The sequence below is a fragment of the Electrona antarctica genome (genome assembly GCF_951216825.1).
Source record: "Electrona antarctica genome assembly, chromosome: 19".
NCBI lineage: Eukaryota > Metazoa > Chordata > Actinopteri > Myctophiformes > Myctophidae > Electrona > Electrona antarctica.
Genome location: NC_136800.1, coordinates 35,943,409 through 35,964,480, shown reverse-complemented (window position 1 = coordinate 35,964,480; position 21,072 = coordinate 35,943,409). Strand labels below are relative to the sequence as shown.

Genomic DNA, 21,072 nt, shown 5'->3' with positions numbered 1-21,072 from the left:
TGGCCTAAAGCTGACACTAGAGGAAAAGGCCATCATTCAGGTTCATCAGGAGCTCATCCAGGTGTGCTCCCTGGTCCATACTCCATAGCATAAGCCGGAGAACGGTGGACCAGAGCTAAACAATTTCCCAATTTGTGGTTTATTTATCAGTATTGAAATGAAGAGGATCTTAAGGCATGGTTTAAACCTTGATCTTCACATTTACCTGTATTTTGCATACATTTACTGTGCCTGACATTGAACGTCACCCCGGGAACCCTCATTATCTTCATAAACCTCACGTTGGCTTCTCTGTTGTAACTGAGGTTCCACTTCGCTGAGAATGACTTCCTCCGTGTCATCGGATATAATCACATCCTCCCTGGGAGGTAGCAGATTTTCCAGCTGGTGCATTAGATGTTCTGGAAGCCAGTCCTTCTCAGGGAATTCCACCAGGAACTGAATGAATAGCCATCCCTTTTCATAAGGATCCTTGTAAATTGGCATGCCTTCATTCTGGATACATTTCAGGTCATTGGGCTTCACAACTTCACCTGGCTGTGAGCAGATGAGCAGCGTTCTGTTGTCTAATGTGTGAATAGTCCTCTTAAAACCACAAAGAGCATCAACCAGTTTGATAACCATTTTCATTACCAGATTATCCCCCCGTCTCTGGAAAACAGGATGCTCCCTCTGATCCAGCACAATGATCATGTCACCAGGCTCCAGGCCTGGTACCTGGTCACCTTCACCATGGAGTATAATTTTCTGACCATGTCTCATTCCTTTGTCAATGTGAACTTCAATAATCTTTTTTTTGCGTTCCACCTTGTGCCCATTGCATGTCTTGCAACGGTCCTTGGAGTTAAAACGCTCGCCCTGTCCTCGACAGTCAGCACACACTCTACGTATGGACTGAATCATGCCCGGTATGATCTGTTGTTCGTGGATCTGGAAACCTTCTCCGTTACAACTTGAGCAACTCTCCAGTGAACCTGTCTTACCACCATAACCTTCGCACTTTTCACAAATGACATTTTTCTGGATCCCAACTTTTCTGCTGGTTCCATTGTACATCTCTTCCAGGGTGACGGCAAACTGATGAACTACATTCTTACCTCGTCTCTGCATTCTTTCACCAAAGAACATGTTGAAAATGTTCATGGGGCATCCCCCTCCACCCAAGCCACCTTCCTTGATAGCTTGTTCTCCTCCTCTGTCGTACAAGGCCCTCTTCTTTGGATTTGATAGCACATCATATGCTTGGGAAATGAGCTTGAACCTCTCTCCTTCATTAGGATTCTTGTCTGGGTGATATTTCAATGCAAGTTTTCTATAAGCTTGTTTGATTTCTTCAGGCGAGGCTTTGGGACTAACACCCAAGATGTCATAATAGCTTGTTTCATGAACCATGATGACCACCCTGCGACTGCTATGCCGTAGATTATTGTGCTTCTATGGAAGATAGAACGCCTGCGTCACCTTTTACGGCGTGGCTCCTCAGAGGTCAGCCGTCTTAAGAGGGTCTTGTCTATCTGGAGTGGTTCAGAGCAGATCTCGCAAACGGTTTGACCTCGATCAGGGTCATATGTTGTGCACACTGCCAGCCACAGCTTTACCTCTATGGATTTCTTTACACATTAAAATATTTGGAAATATCTAACCTAAAGTAAGACCAGGCTGAAATATTGCCCAAATCTGGAGTGATGTTATAAACTTGTTGCAAATATACCGTATATAGTCCATATAGATGACACCATTGACGTCACTGGCTGGCAACATGAAGTCTGAGATGCACATTGGGGCCACACTGGTCCCATGCGGATCCACATGATTAGAATTCTTTGGCACCCATAGTTTTTGAGGGGTTGAGCCCCTCCAACAACTGGCTTTCTGAATTACGTCATATGGCAGCCAAGTCTATGGACTTTTAATGTTTGTTTAGAGCACTAACTTGTTTAGAGCACTAACAAATTTGCACTAACTAATTTGCCTCTGAGATGTAGTGGAGTAGAACTAAAATTGTTGAAAATTGGAAATACTAAAGTAAAGTAGAAATAAATTGTGCCTGTACTAATTGTACAAATTCAATTAAATGTACTGCATTTGAATTGATCGCAATAGAATTTAATAATAAAACCCTAATAGTGTGTAAAACGCAGAAGCCCAGTGTTGTTATTCAATTCATCTAATCTAAAGTAATAAGGCAAACAGCAGCTACTGTTTTAATGTTGGAAATTTGAGTCAGGTAGCTATTATAGACAGGAGGTGGCGGTGTTGCACACATAACCAGACTATTGAAATGTTTTAACAACACAATCTTGTAATGGTCCTCAGCACAAAATGTTTTCACATGGGGTTTGTGCATGATTGTGGCCAATATTCATATTTTGCGACCACAGGTCGCATTTACTATGAAATCGTGCATTTCCCGTCAGTCAGTTGTTTGGTTGGTGGCATCACGTGACATCAGGGATGGAGATCCCTGATCATCAATATTAAGCCCATACATGGGAATGCCCATATATGGAGATCCCTGATTTCATCAATATTGGCCAGCAACTCTACATCTGACCTCAAACCCTTAGATCTCCATATATGGAGCTTACCTGTTGACATTCCATTGATCCATCCCCATCCATCCTTCCTCTTCGATGTCTCCCTTTTGACTGATACCTGTCCATTCAAATCTAGACAGGCCTGCCCCAAAGTAGTTATTAGTGCAGCCGCGCCTGGCTCAACAGGCCCTACCTGATGAGGGCCCTACCTCCTCTTCAGACTTTCATCATGTGAAGGGCTACGGCTCGAAATGTTACCACTTTAAGTAAAGAAAGTTCTGGGAGCAGAAAATGGTGTGCAGATTTCTTTCATTTACTTACTTGTGACTTTGTTTAATCCAGCACCCTGCCTAGTAGGCACTTGGATGTGCGTGTTCTTTTTTGACTGTTGTTTTCAGCCTCCTTTACTACAGTACATAATTAATTCCATATGTTAGAGTACTTTTTGAGTGGTGTAAACCACTCCTACAACTGGCTGTGTTAGTTTGTCTGTCTGTCTGTTCGTACCAAAAAATGAGCATGGTTGCTATGGTCACCCAGTTCACACGGGTGTGACTTCATTACTTCAGACATTACGTCAGACCACAGCTGATCAGTCTATATAAGACCTTACACCACTCAGTTCACACGGGTGTGATTCTTTTCTTATTATTAGTCCATACTCCATACCCGTTTGGGGATATGACATACCCCCTATCCCTACCTCTTAGAGCTCTGGGTGGAGTGTAGTCCTGAACAAGATCTTCAAGGACCAAGGAAATGGTCAAGCCCATTTCTAACAAACCTTTGATGGTGATCTAGAGTCTAGATCACCATGTCTAGATTCTAGACATCCACATTTAAGCACTGCAGTTTTATTGCGATAATCTATCACTGGTGGATTATCACAATAAAAATCACAACTGTGTGAAGTGAGGGGCGCTTTTCCAAGTGCTCAAAGCGCTTTACAATGGTTCATTCATACATACATTGGGAGGTGAAGCGGCGAACAGTCGACGCCAGCGTCCTCACTTCCCACATTCACACACCAATGGTGGCGAGCTCACGCCAACCGACTCATTGGAGGCAATGTAGGGTTCAGTGTCTTGCCCAAGGACACTTCGACATGTGGACAGGAGGAGCCGGGATTCGAACCGCCGACCCAGGGATCATTGGACGACCTGCTCTACCTCCTGAGCCACAGCCGCCCAAATTATATATCATTATACATCATCATACATCATCTCATGAACAACTGAATTTATGTGATTGGTTGGTTAAATTCATAAAGTCATATTTGGCGGACATTTGACCTGACAAAAGCTGTAGGAAAATACATTGCCTAATATGGACCTCTACATCACGTCTACATCACGGCATCAATTGTATAAAAGGAAAGGATAACCTTCACAACTCTTTCACGGTTTCTAACATCACAAGCATATTGTGAGGTTAGTCAGACATTGTACTGCGTTCTTTTCCATCACAAACCCAAACCACCTGAGAATCACTAAAAGCCGTCATCTGGAACACTTACAGTATTGATCCAAACACTATTCAAGCAATATCTCTTGAAGCCTAAACCAAGATGTTCAGGCCAGGGCTAGACCGTGATGTAGACCATCCCCGGCGGCACCATCACCCGCCATCATATCCTGATGAGTATGAGTTCAAGTTCCGTACCATGCACCGCAGTGACCGCACCTCTGTTCATGAGCAGGCCAGACCAGATATCTTCACCGATGTTCTAGGATGTACTCATAGCATGAGAGAGGAGCCTGACCAACTGCGATATAGGATGAGAGAGGAAAATTACCAACTGCGACGGGAAGTGCTACGTCTTACAGATATGATTTCTAGCTCTTCGCAACGTGTCATGTCACGGCTCCAGATCCAAGAGGATGAGGCTTCATCCACACGTCAGCTGATGCCGCTACGTCAGTCCGAAAGGTCTGCGTTAGTCCGCAATGAGTCTCTACACACGGAAGGCAGCCAACGTGACAACAGGTACACGCATCGCCCTCAGCATGGTGCTGTCTGCCATCAGTCCAATGACAGCTCTCATACCTTGCCCGATGATAGCTACCAACGCCACTTTGACAGCTTCCACGAGCATGACAGACACCAGCCTCAGCAAGGGGATTGGTCCAGGAGCTTTATTCCCAGTTCCAGCAGTAGGCCAGGAAACTACTGTCCTCTGCCTGATGACTCCTGTCACGATATTGACATCCACCATCACCTTGAAGAATCTAATTGGTGGCTGAATCAGAGAGCCCATAGCCGCCAGCATCATGATGATGACCACTACCATCATCATGATGACAGGCACCATTCGACTGACCGTAGAGGTCAGGACCACTACCGTCCTGCTGATGATATCCACCATCACCACCAGGGTGACATGTACAGACCTTTAGATAATCACTACGCAGATCAGTACCGTCGGTATCATCCGGTAGAGCGGCATCGAGCCACACCCTCACAGCCACCCCGGGCCCATAGACCCGTATGGACGAATATGGGGTTGTTGCACTCTAATCCAGGGGACTATGTGTATGGACAGGGAGGTTTAGACGCTATCCTAACACAGTTGCTAGATCAATTTGAGAACACCGGCCCTCCTCCAGCAGAGAAGGAAAGGATATCCTCTCTCCCAACAGTCAACATCTCTCAGGAACAAGCAGACCGCAGTATGGAGTGTCCAGTGTGTAAGGATGACTTCAGGTTGGGTGAGCCGGTTAGACAGCTGCCTTGTCATCACCTTTTCCATTCAGACTGTATAGTGCCATGGCTGGAAATGCATGACACCTGTCCAGTGTGTAGGAAGGCTTTAAATGGAGAATACAGCAGCAGAGGACAGAAACCTTGTCCGTAAACAAATGCTATATGGCCGTGGCCGCAATCGTTGTGTTTGACCCAAACTAGTCTCTCGAGACAGACTGTTTTTCCTTTATTTTTTGACGATGGATTCTCAGATTGGACCCAAACAAACATGCGTACGACGGCGATACATTTAAATGTATTTCTTTTTTAGGACAGAAACTGAGTGGATTGTTGTCCATCTTATAGGCCTGTGGCCTTGGCAGCATACAACGGTGTGGCAGTGGTGTATGTGGACCGAATCATACACCCGACGCCTGCACCATAGATAGACTATATGCAAACACTCACTGTACACCATGTTGCACACGTACGTGTGTTGTAGGCTATGTCCTTGCTCTTTCTCTTCTCAGTTTCCCATCTCTACTAACCTAATTGGCAAAATAAAAAAAGACAAAAAAGGAATGAACAAAATAAAATTGCAATTAGCCTATAGGTCTTGGACTATATAGTCTGACATTGTCCCTACTGTAAGCAATTTATTTTGGTCAATATTTAAGCACAAGCTTTTTGAGGGGCGCTATGCCCAGCTTTGTGTGTCTGCGTGTACCAAATTTGAGATGATTTGATTGGCTAAGTACAGAATGTGATGTATGATGATAATAGTGCCCCTCACTTCACACAAGTGTGATCTTTTTTTATAGCATGCCTGTGTCTTTCTGTCTTGAGCTAATCTCACCAACTGCTGGATATCAGCGCTTCAGTACCAGAGGTTTAACTTACTGTATACTACCTCCACTATTTTTGAGGGGCGCTAGCCCCTCCTATATACAGGTTTAATGTTTGTTTTTAGTTCAATGTTTGTTTTAAAAACGCCATTGACAATGAAGGGAACATTTATGTCATATTGTCTCTATTGTTAATGGCATTTAATGTTTGTGTTGGCACCGTTTGTTTTACATCACCATTACATCACCTAATCAACATGAGATAGACTTAAAATGTATTAGCGCCCCTCACTTCAATCGGGTGTGATTTTTTTTGTTTTAATTTAGTGGAGGTTATCTAAATGTCATGTTTAATACTTTATGAAACTTTAATACATAATCTTGGATGACTGATGTCACAGACAAGTACACATGAAGTCCTAAAGCCATATTGTGCCATGCCAAATCATGTAGAGATCAATGATTCAGATTTGTTTTCTTAAATTCTTATTTCAAATTTTTATAAAGTGACAAGTTGTGATTTTCTATAGTAACTTTAGAGTTTAAATAAAGGTTTTACATGGAATATCTCATGGTAGAAACAGGTAAAACATGCTTATAGATAAGGTTATTTTTTGAGTGGTGCAAACCACTCCAACAACCAGCTTTGTCTGTATCTATGTTTGTGTACCTGTGTACAGCACAGGTGAGCATGGTCACTGACATTACGTCAGACCACAGCTGATCAGGCTATATAAGACCTTGCACCACTCAGTTCACACGGGTGTGATTTTTTTCTTAAAAGCATGAAAAAATAATTTCTGAAGTCTATTTCTTGTTGATAGTTGACAATAGTAAACACGGTAATCTTGATTTATACAAATTGTATTCTTGCTGCTAGTTAATCCTCATTAGTTTTAAAAACATTAGTCAATCTACAATCTGGCCTTCCAGCCACAGAGATTTGGCCAAAGTGGCCAAATATCCCACAATACAAGCATTGGCGTTTGCTACAATATGCTGCCCATGAACAGTGAGATAAGATCAGTTTATGTGCTGCATAAGGATTCCCTTTCCTCTGAAACCCTGTAAAATAAATCAATTGCCCTATGATCGAGGCTCCCTGACTGAATAGCATGTCCGAGACCTCCAGGCCACCCTCGGGGGACGGTAGATGCCCGTCCGATCAGGTGGTCTGCCCTGGCCCGGTGAGCAGTGAGGCCTAATGAAGCTCAGTTGCAGAGAAAGACAATCTTTCTGCTGACACAGGCTGCTGGAGATGACTTGCATGTTTTGTTACGGTTTGTACAGTATCTGTACTACTATTTCAGCCTACATCAGGGTGTGGTGCATGGCTGGACAAGTCATTCCCATGAAGACCTTCAAAAAGGGAGATCAAAGTATGGAAGCTTTTCTGAGACATGCATCATGCAAATCGGTTTCTTTTCCTCATAAGTCATCTAAAGCGTCACAAGTATTGTGGGAATTCCGCTGTGCAACATGAACGGCAGAAATAAAAGAAAGAAGGGATGACAATCCCCACATTTCATTGAGGGGCGCTAGCCTCTCCTATGTCCAGCTTTGGGTGTTTGTGTAAACATTGTCCTAGCACAAACATTGAATGCCATTGACAATGAATGGCCAGCTTTGAGTGTTTGTGTAAACAAACATTGAAGACGATGGTGAGGACGCAAATTCTGATTGGCCGGAATGTATGATGATGTACGATGATAAGAGCGCCCCTCACTTCACACAGGTGTGATTTTTACTACTAGAACCTTATGTGCTCTGAGCTACCAGCACACCTCTGGAATCCAGTGTGGCCTTTCATTCATTTAAAAAAAAATAACTCAAAGTTTCGGAATCTGTAACAGTTTTATTCCACAACCCATTTGCTGGGGATAGGAAACTCAGTAGCAGGACATCAGTAGATTTTAAAAATGAAAGAACTAAATGCTAATGACTTGCATCAGATCATAAAACACAACATTATTTACAACATTCATTCCTTAAACATGTTTAACATAGCAATCCACATTTTGACTTGGGACCAAATCCATTATAGTCTCTCAAACGCTATAAGCAACTCCATCTAGCTGCAACTGAAAACTTATCCGATGAGTGTTAATATTGTGAAACTGACATTTCAGTCACCTTTCACAGTGGGAAATTTACAAAATATCCCCTTTACCAAGTGTGTACCAAGTGAACAACACTGTTCTTTCATAGACACCAATTACAACAGAAACATGGTTCGACTGAAAGAGTGTCCTGACCATTCTGAAATATGCGATTGATTGCCACTCTACATCAACATAAACACAGTAATATTTGTGCACTTTCATCACAATACCATATCTTCAATTAAAATAAAACATGATGACATGAGTGCCAAATGGTTATAGACATGACCCAATTTCATTTCTTTTTACAAAAAGATAAAATAAAACTCCTGGGAACAGACTTTGGCAATACAAAAGTGAAGTAATATTTCAAATTTGTATAAAAATAACTACAGTGTATGCCACAATAATCATGTACAATATTGGTAAAAATTGTCTCTTTTTCTGCTTAAATAACTTCATTTTTGCACACCATCTCTAAAAAAACGTGGGCAGTGGTACCTCTGTGCTTGTTCTTCACGTTCAGTGGAGCTGTGAAATCAAGTTCTCTAATATTAATAATAATTACAACACATCATGATATTGTTTAGCATGAACACACGTTCCTACTATACATACTTACAGTCCATCTTGAACATGGAATAATTCCTCATCTTTAACATGGAATCATTCCTAAAGTCTTAAAAGCAGATTTGCATAATTCCAACTGTCCATCTGCATCGCCCTTCACACAGGATCCTCGTCCAGAAACATGGCGTCTGGCCCCAGCCGCCCCACTTCTAAAGGAATATTACGCGTTCTTTTTCCCTTTTGATCACGTCTTTGGGGAAAGAAGTTATGTCTTTGGGGAAAGGAGGTGGTGGTGGTGGGAGCAATTCGCTGCTCCTCTTGTGTACACTGAAAGATTGAGAGACCTTCACACCAGCTGGTCCTGGAGGAGTGAAACGATCCACTGTATGGAGAAGGGCACAAATTGAAGGGCTTTAAATTCATCCTACCTAGGCTGCCTAGATTGTCTTATTACCTTTGGAGCATACGCCGAAGTATTTGCAGCTTTGATCGGCGAAAATCCGGCGGAAAATAGTCCCATGGGAACGCGGGTTACGCAGAGAAACTGTTAAACTATAATTTTTGAATGTCGAGGAACAATTCAATGGAAAAAAATGCATTCTCCTACCCGAGTGATGGATCCTTTGGGGACTGTTGTTCCTTTTGGCTCGTAGACTCCCTCCCTCTTTACCAGTCACTCTGATGGGGACCATCTGAGTCATGTCTATAGACGCTGGATGAGGAAAGACAAACTACTATAAGGCTAATGTCTGATGGGGACCATCTGAGTCATGTCTATAGACGCTGGATGAGGAAAGACAAACTACTATAAGGCTAATGTCTGCGATACTGCATGCATGGACATGTGCTATTTGCTATCCATGGATGATAATGATTTCAGCCAGCTAATAGTGTTCACATTATGCAAGTCTGTGATTGGCTGCCCACTGGCCATATTGCCCAAAAGTCAAGCTTAGCAGCAGCCCCGTTTTTCATACAAAAAAGGCAAGGTCAACGTCAGCCTAAATTCCTCTGGCCAAAATGATGAATGAGCATTGAGATGCGTTATGAGCGCATGGATATCGAGTCTAATAAGATGGTGAATAAATTGATTTAGAAAGGCTAAAAATATGATCATACATATTAAACTTTACTGAAATGAGATGAGATTATTTGAACACAGCTGTGTCTTCCTGACCTGCACTGTGCGTTCTCTGATGGGAGCCTTTGGTCCTGAAGCTCTTCCCTCCTCCCTTGCCGAGGGCTGCCCCCTTGCCGAGGGCTGCCAGCTTGGTGGGGATCTGCTGCTGCACAGCCCCAGGCTTGTGGGACTGGTTGGTGGTGCTGACCAGGTGGATGGGCACCTCAGCCTTGACAGGCAGGGGGCTGATGCTGCTCTCCCTGCGGGGAGGCACCGGGGGCACTTCACCCAGGTCAATGGTGGGTATGCGGATGTGGGACTTGGGGCTTGACATCAGGGCACCTCCCCCTCTACCTCCCACATCTGATCGGAACGAGTGGTAGTATGACAATCCCTGAGGCTGGGATAGGAAAATGAATCAAATAAATTATAGGATACTAAGGATAGGAAGAGTTGTCAAATAAATTATATATGAAACACAATGAATGACTTCAATTTAAAGCTGAAATAAGTTGCAGTCCAACTGCAACCGAAGACTGAAGTACCTTTAATTAATAACTAGGGTGCCCGACGCGTTGAAGCCTCTACAGCGCCCCCTTTCATGACGACACCAGGCCCAGGAAATTAATCCCAATGCATTTTTCCCAGACATTTAAAAAAATATTTATTTAAAGACCGTTTAAGCGTCGTACGAAGCCAACTCGAGTCGTGACAAATCATGACAACAAACACAATATTTTGGACAAAACAAATAATTACAAAGAAGAAAAACAACAAAAAAAGTGTTGTAACCTGCCGTTTTTTCTACTTTCTAATTCTTTGTTTGGCCCAAAACATTGTGTTTATTGTCATGATTTGTCACGACAAGAGTTGACTTTGTCCGCGGCGTAAACGTCTTTAAATAAATACTTTCTGAAAAGTCTATGGGGAAAATGATGGGGATTTCTTTTCCGGATCTCTCGAGGGGGCGGGACTGCGACACTCTATAGCAAAGATTACTATAAGAATATAGAACTTTTGTTTTTACAAAAATACTTTGTTTTGATTTTTTTTTTTTTAAAGAAGAAAGAAATAGTTTTAACTTAATGATATAATATGAATATCAAACAGTGCATCACCTGTCCATGGTTGTCGTAGTGGCCCTGCACGCCGAGCTGTTTCTTAAACTTCTTCTGCTGCTGCTCGATCCACTCGTTTTCCTTCTCCACCTTCTGCTTGGCCTCGCGCAGCGTGGCCAGGTCCTGCTGGTAGGCCTCTCTGTTGTTCTCCAGCTCAGCGCGCTCCTCGTCCAGCCGCTCCTCCAGCGTCCGGCACTCCTCCTCCCGCCACACCAGCTGCTCCCCCAGCACCTCGGCCTGAATGCGCTGGCGCTCCCGCTCCTTCTCCCAGAGCTTGCGCTCCTGCTGGTGCTGCGCCTGCAGCTTCTGGAACTTGGCCGCCTCCTCGCGCTGCTTCTCAAGGTTGCGCTGCTTCTCCTGCTCCAGCAGCATGCTGCCGCGGTGGCGGGCGGGCCGCTCGCGCTCCGACAGGGACACGCGCTGCAGTTCCAGCTGGCTGTCCTGTTGCGTGATGATGGCCTGCGTGTGTGTGAAATGTAAAGTCATTTAAATTGACATCATTTTAAAATTATTTTACTTGTTTATAAAGCTCTCAATGGTCTCGCACCTTCCTACCTACATGACTGCCTGCCTAAATATGTCCCAAACCGCCCCCTAAGGTCTTCCACTGCTGGCCTGCTCGCTTTGCCTAAAAAAGATGGCAACTAAAAAATACGGGGAAGCAGCTTTTTGCTTCTACGGGCCGACGGCGTGGAACAAACTCCCACTGTAGCTTCGACAGGCAGCCTCTGTAGACATTTTTAAAGCACAGCTCAAGACCCACTTCTACACTCTTGCTTTTAATTGATTTGTTTTTTTAATTTCTTTTGTTATTCATGTCCTCACTGTATTGCATTACTGCTCTTGTTTTTTAATGTTTATGCCTTGCTTTTCTTTTTTTTCTCTTCATTGCTCTGTAAAGCACTTTGAGCTGCATTTCATGTCATGAAAGGTGCTACAAATAAAGTTTTATTATTATTATTATTAAATGGCTTCAATAAGTAAGCTTGAATAATGATATGCAGTAAGTTAGGTTCAAGTTCAAGGTAATGTTAGGAAAATCATAATTGTGGTTTGGATTTGTTCATTTAAGTATAAGAAGTACTGTGCATTAGAAACTTTTAGGAACGACACCAACAGAGATATAAGGGTATGAATATTGATATCAGAGTAATGTTCCGTCTCTTACCTGCAAGCTGTATAGCCTCTGTGAAAGCATTACCACCTTATCGAAGAACTAAAGAGAAAAAGGAGATACATTTGCAGACTAGGAATTAAAGGGTTATATATATGCAGTACATTCCCTTGTGAATTTAAATGAAATTAAGAGAAAAACGGAATGATTAAAACTAAAATGTCCTACTTCTTCCTCGTGCAAGGAATTGAAGGTGGAGTTCCAACATGGCATCGGGGGCTCATAGTCAGCCTTGAAATAGAAATGGTAATGTACAGTAAGTGCTCCATGTTCAACATCTGTATGAATTATTTGATCCTAATCCCCTTGCACACAGTCAGTTTTATCTACACGAAAAGAAGAAATTGAATTTACATTCGAGGAGTGGCTGTGAGAGTGTGTACATTTTTAATTTCTTTATTCAAACCCAGTTTGATTTCTGCGGATATGTTAAAAACAGATTGACCAATAACAGAAATTGCTCAGTGTGCAAAGATCTCTGCAGTGAATAAAATAATCACACCTGTGTCAAGTGAGAGGCGCTCTTATAATCATACATCATCTCATTCCGGCTGATCGCAATTTACGTCTTCACTATTCTGCCCTCACTTTTTATCCTCAATACGTACTTTGCCAATCAAATCATCTCAATTATGCAGAAGTAATCACCAATAATATTGTATCAAAGCAGCTAAGGATAGGTAGGGGCTGCAGACAAGGATGCCCTTTATCCCCCCTTTTGTTTTTAATCGCAATAGAGCCTTTTGCTGTAGCGGTGAGGGGAAGTACAAGAATTACAGGTATAAATATTGGCGGGTTTGATCATCAAATTGCTTTATATGCTGATGACGTGATTCTTTTTCTAAAAAATCTGGAACAGTCAATACCAAGGCTTATGGAGCTTATTAAGCAATTTGGCAGTATATCCGGTTATAAAGTTAACAATTCAAAATCTTCTATAATGCTCCTTAACCCAAAAGAGAGAGCTAATCCGCCGAATTACACAAGTCACTTTAGAACGGTAGACAAATTTACCTATTTAGGTATCCAGATTGTCCCTAAACTAGAAGATGTGGTAGATCAGAATTATAACCCAATTATAGAGTCTATTACTGAGGCGTTGGACAGATGGTCAAACCTTTCAATTTCTCTTATAGGTAGAATAAATATCCTCAAAATGAACACACTCCCTAAACTGTTGTATTTGTTTCAGAATATCCCTTTGCCGCCTCCTGACGGTTTTTTTACTAAAATGGAAAAATTGTTTCGTAATTTTTGCGAACGCAGTGAGCATTTACTATGAGACCCAGCAGATCACGTCTGTGTGTGTGTGTGTCTGTGTGTGTGTCACGCTGTAACACCACCCGCCCACCACCAGAGGGCGCAGCTGTATCACACACAAAAACACACACACACACACACACACACACACACACACACACACACACGCACGCACACAAAAAACTTAACTTAAAAAAAACTTAACTTAAAAAAAAACTTAACTTAAAAAAAAAACTTAAGGAAAAACGCACACACACACAAAACTTAACTTAACACTTAACTTAAAAAAAAACTTAACTTAAAAAAAAAACTTAAGGAAAAACGCACACACAAAAAACTTAACTTAAAAAAAAAAACTTAAAAACGAAAAACTTTAAAAGGAAAGAAAAACTTAAAAAAAAACTTAACTTAAAAAAAAACTTAACTTAAAAAAAACTTAAAAAGGAAAAACTTTAAAAACTTAACTTAAAAAAAAACTTAACTTAAAAAAAAACTTAAAAAGGAAACTTTAAAAGGAAAGAAAAACTTAAAAAAAACTTAACTTAAGAAAAAAACTTAAACACAAAAAAAGAGAACTTAAAAAAAACCTTACAAAATTACGTAATTTATTCTAATTGTTGTTTTTGCAATTTACGAGCTGCGTTCGCTTCCCGCGTTCGCGCGTCTTACTTGTATTTGGAATAACCGACGCCCCAGGCTCCGTTTATCTCTGTTATATCTACCTTATGATAGAGGAGGGCTAAAGTGCCCTAATGTGTTATGGTACTATTGGGCAGCTCAGCTGAGAACTATAATGTTCTATTATACAGAGAAGGGATCCCCTACGTGGAGGAACATTGAATCATACTCTTTGAAGCTCCCGCTGCCCGAATATCTCTACTCTAATTCGAGTAAAAAACTGAAAAGATATACCGCTAATCCTATTGTTAAAAACATGATTAAAGTTTGGCAGGATGTCAGACTGTATCTTTTGGATATCCAACCCAGTTTTCGATTCAGCCCAATTTGGGGAAATGAACATTTCACCCCAGTTAGGGCGGATGGGGGCTTCAAGATATGGGCTGAGAAAGGGATTAAACAATGGAAGGATGTTTTTGACAAAAGGGGGAATCTACTCTTTTGATGAACTAGCTGCTAAATACAATTTACCTCGTACACACTTCTTTAAGTATTTACAACTCAGAAGCTTTATAGGGGTTAAACAGGTGAACTCTTTGACACTCCCTCCCCTGTCAATAATAGAGAAAGAGCTTATCAGAAACCCCTTTAATAGGGGCATCATTTCTGACTTATACTCTATGTTAGTAGAATTCTCTCCCGAATCCTCTGAATCCAAATATAATGCATGGAAGGCTGATCTACAAGAGGAATTGACACTGGAAGAGTGGAGCACAGCCTGTACGGAGGCTCAATCCCAGACGGGTAACACTCGGTTAAAACTATTGCAATATAATTGGCTGATGAGGGTGTATATCACTCCAGAGAAATTAAATAAATTTAGTGCAGATATTCCAGATACTTGTATCAGATGTGGTAAAGACAAAGGTACACTTTTCCATTGTCTGTGGGCATGCCCAAGAGTGAAAGAATTCTGGGAAGAAGTAAGGAGGGAGATTCAGAAGATATTGTTGATAAATATTGAGCTTGACCCGAAACTGTTTCTTTTAGGTCTTTATCCACCTGGCCATAAGATTCAGAGTAGCGAACAAAGATTTCTAGATTTATGTTTACTACAAGCCAAAAGGGCTATAGCTTTATCGTGGAAAAAGATAGGCAAACCCAGTATTTCTCAGTGGTTTAGGGAGCTGTCATTTTGTCTTCCTCTGGAAAGAATCACTTATACTCTGAAAAATAAACAAGAGATGTTTGATAGGATATGGGGACGGTATATCCAGTATATTACGGTTAATGATTTGTCTTATTTAATGGTGGAAACTGAAAATGTTTAATTGTACTCTATGCAGCTATTTGGTCTTGTTGTTGTTACCAGTCTAAGTGCCCTTATTTTATTTTAATATACTGTATTTATATGTATGTACTGTATGTTTGTTTTGTTTTTGTTTGTTTGTTGGTTTTTTAAAGTAATTGTATTGTCTGTATTATGTATTGTGTATTGTTCTGTTGTATTGTCTGTTTGTTTAAAAAAAGAAAAATGCAATAAATATATTGTTAAAAAAAAAAATCATCTCAATTCCGTGCTCAGCCAACCAAAGTATTGCTATGATTCACACAAAGCTGGGCATAGCCCTCAAAAACATGTTAAATCTACAAGCTCACAATGCGTTGATTTGCACCTTAAGACTTGTAATGCGGGAGCTGGAGAAAACTTCTGGGAACTCAGAATAGGGTTTAAGTGGTTAAATGTAATTTCATAATTCTTCATATCATTTAGTGCTGCTACAGACACGACCATTATAAAACACAAATTCCCAGGATATTCACTTACAGACAGTTCCTGGCTCTCAGAGAAGTCAATTTCCGTTTGTTGGGGGTCAGAGGGGGCCTGGCTACTGCTCTCCAAGGGACTGCCCTCTGCACTACCAGGTCTCTCAGCTACATTTTCATCTGGGAAGGTAAAATCATGTTATGCATTATATTAATACAACATTTGTATATGATTCCTAGCTTTTTACCATCAACAAAATGTGTTGTGGCTCCAAGGATAAGGTTTAGACAGTACGAGTATGCTAGCGTAACTAGCAAGCTGGCTCGGAGGCTGCTGGGGAACTGGACACTGACTTCCAGCTGCAGCATTCCCATTCACCTACAGTAGGCTAATGGAATAATCAGGAGAGTCAGGCTTACTGTGACTCTGGCTGGGAGAGGGGCTGCTGTCAAACCCTGCAAAGGTCTGTGCCCTCTTGAGATGGCTTCCAGGGCCCTGGCCCTCCTGTGGACAATCTCTCATCTCTGACATCAGCATGTTCTGCAGGTTCTCCACTGTGGACACAAGACCTGACAAGTCAGGAATGGCGAGAACCGAATTCGATGGAAATCCACATTGAGTCAATCCAGTGTCCACAAAATAATTGAGAATGCTCTATATCAGATTTAAGTTAAGATTTGCTTCAGTTTAACCTGAGTCACAATTGAAAACAGGGTCTACAGAACAACTGCAGACCATGACCACTATGAAGAGTCATATTTGATTCAAGTATTCAGACTTTCTTTCCTATGGCTGGCAACAGTCACAGGAGCAGATTAAAACAAATTGTACACTTTATATGCATTCAACGCTATTCAACCCAGCTCTGAATGCAGACAGGTTATCGTCTTGCTCCACCTACCCTCGGTGATGGCTCCTTTGAGCAGAGTCTCCCCCTGCTGGAGGTCGGAGGCATCTCCGCGTAGCAGCAATCTGGTGTGGGAGGTCTCCAGACCGGTAATGGCCTCGCCGTACGTGGCAAAGAGCTGCAGTTTCTCTGTCAGACTCTGCACTATCTGGGTGTCCCTCATCGTCAGTTGCTCTGGGAGAAGACCACCAAACATAGTCACACACATGCACGCACGTCAATCCATGAACACAGATTTCTGATTACGTTTTGGCAAACTTAGCATACATGGAACAATGGCTCTCCCAATAAAAAGGGTCTCCCAATAAAAAGGTATACACATGGTACTGTGAGGCATGTTATTAAAAGGTTATAAAAATGTCAGAATTATCAGGAAAAAACTTCAGCACTGAATTGTTCTGAGAAATAAAGTTGCAATTGTAAGGGGGAAAAAAATACATAGGCCTCAAATGTAGTTTTCAGTGGCAGAATTGGGTTCCTATGTGTTATATTGTGTTTGAAGAAAGGCAAATTATTAAATTATATGTTCCTAGAAATCCTTTCAAAAGTTTAACCCTGGAAGACTACCGATATCTGACACAAAAGGTCAAGTTTCAATGTCTTACCCTGGAATTCTTTGAGCCTGGTGGCTCTGGCCTCCTGCTCACTGCACAGCTCCTCCTCTCCCTCTGGACAACTGGAACACACCATTATAATTAAGTTTAAGTACCATGTGAACCACACTGTAGCACCTGGTTCAAATGCAAATATTTTCCTACTTTGTTGTTTTCCTACTTTGTTTTGCCCTTATTTTCATTTCCATTGTTTACCTCATTGTTTGGGACAGTGATACACACAGTAGAGTTTAGAATCAGCTACACAAATATATCGTTTTCTGAATTACGTGAGAAAAACTGAGCTGGCCATATGCTGAATATGTCAGAGAGCCCTAACGTCCCAGGTTCGATTCAGGACCTCAGCAATGTGTCAAAGTGTCCCTGAGCAAGACTCTTTTTAAATGTTTTTTTTTTGTGGCTTTCGCCTTTATTTTTATATATTTTATGGAGGGACAGACAGTAGGCTGACAGGAAATGGGGAGAGAGATGGGGGGAAGACATGCAGTAAAGGCCGTCGGGATCGGGAGTCGAACCCGCGGCACACTGCCAGACTGGATTACCAGGCAAGGTGCCTGGACCACTGAGCCATGGCCCAGGCCCTGAGCAAGACACTTAACCCCTAACGTCTCCCCTCTTTGCACTCCTCTGTGGGCTGCTCTCAGCTGGGTGAAGCTGAAACTTAAGTTGCCCCACTAAAAAGCCCTCCGTCCAGCCTACCTGTCCACAGCGTCCCGGATCAGGGTCATCCAAGTGTCACGGTCCGCCTTGGAGCTGGTGTGGATCTCATACATCTCCGGCAGCTGTGAGGAGGCGCAGATGAGGAACATGGCTTTGTCCTCATGGGCCACTTCCCGGGCGATTAGCCTCTGGAGGGAGATTACAGATGGCTTGTTGTCCTGCAGCAAGCGGGAGAGAAGATCCATGATGACAATGAGAACAACCGGCAGGATTCATCATCTAATAGTAACTAGAAGTCAGTGTCTTAACCTATTAAAGGACCACTTCACCACTTTTCAACTTCTCTTCCTATAATTGGTCCTAACTAATGTTCATGATAAAATACCACCATTTTTTTCTACTCAGTCTGTGTCTCATAGGAAGGCTGTAGGCAGTTCAGAAACCCGTCCACCAGTGACATCATCGATGGTAAATCCAAGCTAATAGAAACGGCAGGCTTTCTTTTCCTGAAAGGTTGCAATGCAAAAGTTGAAGCCATCGTTCTCACGATAATAAGAATCTAAATATATTTTAAAACAAATCTTGTTTTAAAAAAAATCTGCCTAATGATGATGTCACTGGTGGACGTGTGTCCGAACTGCCCAAATCCCTCCTATGAGACACAGACTGAGTAGGAAAAAATGGTGGTGTTTTATCATGAACATTAGTGAGGACCAATTATATGAAGAGATGTTGAAAAGTGGTGAAGTGGTCCTTTAAGACCTGAGGCAGATTCTATAAATGCCTTGTAAACCAGTAGTTCTTTCAAGATTTTTCAAAAATGTAAAAAATAGCAGATGTAAAAGCTCGCAGCACTGCACAAAGTGACACGCTGTGAGCTTGTACATCTGCTATTTTTGAATAGCCAATGCAAAAATCCAAAATGGCACAGATGCTTTCCCGTTTTTAATGGGTTAAACATGTTACTGTGTGTCTAGGTAAGACAATGATGGTCATTTCACACATTGCACACAGTATTATTAAATAATATGATGATATGTACAATTAATAGCAGATACATTGTTATAGCAGATGTGAATGCATGACATTTTGCCACGCAAAGCAAGCAAGTCAGCTGATGATCGTGGCGAACTCACCACAGTAGCAAATACAAACTTCTGATCTTTTTCTTGCAAGAGCAGAAGCACGTCGGTCAGCAGCACAGCATGGATGTCTGTGAGCAGGATATGGAGACAATCATATCAATATGTCATACTAGAGATGCAGCAGGTTGTTTGTCAAACTAATCGATTTAAACTATTGTAAATCTATATTCTACATACAAGCTCAGCGCTTGTAGATCTGCTATTCTACAAGTGAGGTGACTAATCGATTCGTTGATATATAAAAATAAGTCATAAAAGCACTAAAAAGGTTGCGAGGGAAGTGTTTATATGTTAAGTCAACGCTTAATCTCTGTAGACATTATATCAAAGCACAGTAGCACACAGTATTGCAGAATTCCCTGCTGTGAATAATACCACCTCAAACATTGTACAGTAAAATATATATTTTTGTGTGTGTGAACAAAAGTTATTTAGATTTATTGCTTCCCAATTTGAGCAGTCTTGTAAAAGGATACTTGCAATTATATCAACTTCCATGTTGTGGGAATGTTACTGGATGCCACAGCAACAGTATTAAATCACATATGTATGCTGTTGTTCTGCTTTGTGCTGCGGTTTTAACAAAACCTAACCACTAATGCTGATATTTGACCCCATGGCTCCCATAGAGCCATGACTCGAGGGTTGATTCTCAATAGATTGTGGTCATACAGTAGTTCTGCTAGAGGCGTTCAGTCATGAGCCTCTCCAGTTCCTCCTCAGCCAAGCACAACTATGCACCAAACCTCTGAACCTGCGAGTCCTCTCATACTGAGCTGACTTAGTGTTGCAACAACACATCATCAGTAAGTCATCAGTAAGTAGTAAAACTAACATGACAGTCTCACACCTGTCTGGTTTAAAACAAGCTCACGTTCCCCATTAGTGGGGGAACAATCCAACACTTGGTGAATTCTGCTTCATAATGATGGGAAGAGATACATGGTAAATGGTGCATTTATATAGCACCTTTATCCAAGGTGCTTTACATACAGTAGACACACACACTGAAAGTCTAGATCAAGCGGGGTTTTGCCCTTTGCTCCATGGGAGGTTCTGTCCTCCCTGAGCCCGCCTAAAGCCCAAACCACACCAAAGGGTCGGTACAAAACGTTTTTAAGGTCAACCACACCAATGCAACTCCTTGCAACTCAATGAGTTGCCTTGGTGTGGTTTACCTTAAACGTTTTGTCCCGAACCGACTCTTTGGTGTGGTTTGGGCTTTAGGACACCTGCGTTACCGTTTGACAGTTGTACCGCCCCATTCAAACTCCCCGTGTGTCACTGTCCAGACTGTGTCAGATATCTATGCTCAAATATTATTCTAATGCTGCGTTCACAGTCACACTGGCAGATGCCAAAGATACAAAGATGCAAAGTTACAGTACACAGCGTATTTGTAGCTTTGTAGCTGAAGTTGAAACCAGCTCAACTTTTATGTAGCTTTGCAGCTGTTGTAGCTTTTGCAGTAGCTACAAATGTCAGATGTATCTTTGTATCTTCATGTCGCTAGCTTCCATTGAAAATGAATGGTAGACAGTATCTTTGCATCTGCCCGTGTGAACGCAGCATTATGCTCAATAAATATATTTATTCAATTCAAGTTGTCTGACTGAATTGGTTTCTTTGATTAATAACCGGGACTATTCATTCAACACCAAGGCTTGAGGAATTTGCTAAATAAAATCTAAGCCAACCACAATGGTAGCTTACATGTTTCACCGATTGCCCTCATTATTTAAACAAGAAAATCACACCTGTCTGAAGCTCTTATCATCATACATCATCACATATCTCATTCTGGCCAATCACAATTTGCATCCTCACTTTTAGCTTCAATATGTACTTTGCTCAGCCAATCAAATCATCGCTATGGGGTGATCAGCCAATCATCAGCCAATGTTTGTGTTTACACAAACACGGGCATAGGAGGGTAGCATCCCTCCAAAAAA

The 21,072-nt window shown here is 41.8% G+C and overlaps 2 protein-coding genes across 5 annotated transcripts in view; both read right to left on the bottom strand.

The window, feature by feature from the left end:
- Window positions 1-222: 222 nt before the first annotated feature.
- On the bottom strand, window positions 223-1,392 carry LOC306943301 (dnaJ homolog subfamily A member 4-like; the record flags this gene model as incomplete). Its single annotated transcript, XM_079529539.1, has 1 exon — window positions 223-1,392. The coding sequence occupies one exon, from the start codon at window positions 1,390-1,392 to the stop codon at window positions 223-225; it is 1,170 nt and encodes a 389-aa protein (XP_079385665.1).
- A 6,513-nt stretch (window positions 1,393-7,905) lies between these two features.
- Window positions 7,906-21,072, bottom strand: part of arhgef18a (rho/rac guanine nucleotide exchange factor (GEF) 18a) — a 34,536-nt gene continuing 21,369 nt past the window's right edge. For 3 of the 4 annotated variants that reach the window (XM_079530013.1, XM_079530011.1, XM_079530012.1), the window contains exons 11-22: window positions 19,112-19,188; window positions 18,015-18,193; window positions 17,307-17,377; window positions 16,696-16,875; window positions 16,214-16,348; window positions 15,855-15,973; window positions 12,317-12,379; window positions 12,143-12,190; window positions 10,975-11,433; window positions 9,914-10,256; window positions 9,344-9,448; window positions 7,906-9,118 (exon numbers count right to left, since the gene is read on the bottom strand). In XM_079530013.1, the coding sequence (XP_079386139.1) occupies window positions 8,946-9,118; window positions 9,344-9,448; window positions 9,914-10,256; window positions 10,975-11,433; window positions 12,143-12,190; window positions 12,317-12,379; window positions 15,855-15,973; window positions 16,214-16,348; window positions 16,696-16,875; window positions 17,307-17,377; window positions 18,015-18,193; window positions 19,112-19,188 (1,952 nt within the window). In that variant the 3' untranslated portion in view covers window positions 7,906-8,945. The remainder of the gene's footprint in view (window positions 9,119-9,343; window positions 9,449-9,913; window positions 10,257-10,974; window positions 11,434-12,142; window positions 12,191-12,316; window positions 12,380-15,854; window positions 15,974-16,213; window positions 16,349-16,695; window positions 16,876-17,306; window positions 17,378-18,014; window positions 18,194-19,111; window positions 19,189-21,072) is intronic. The other variant, XR_013792427.1, reaches the window with a different exon arrangement.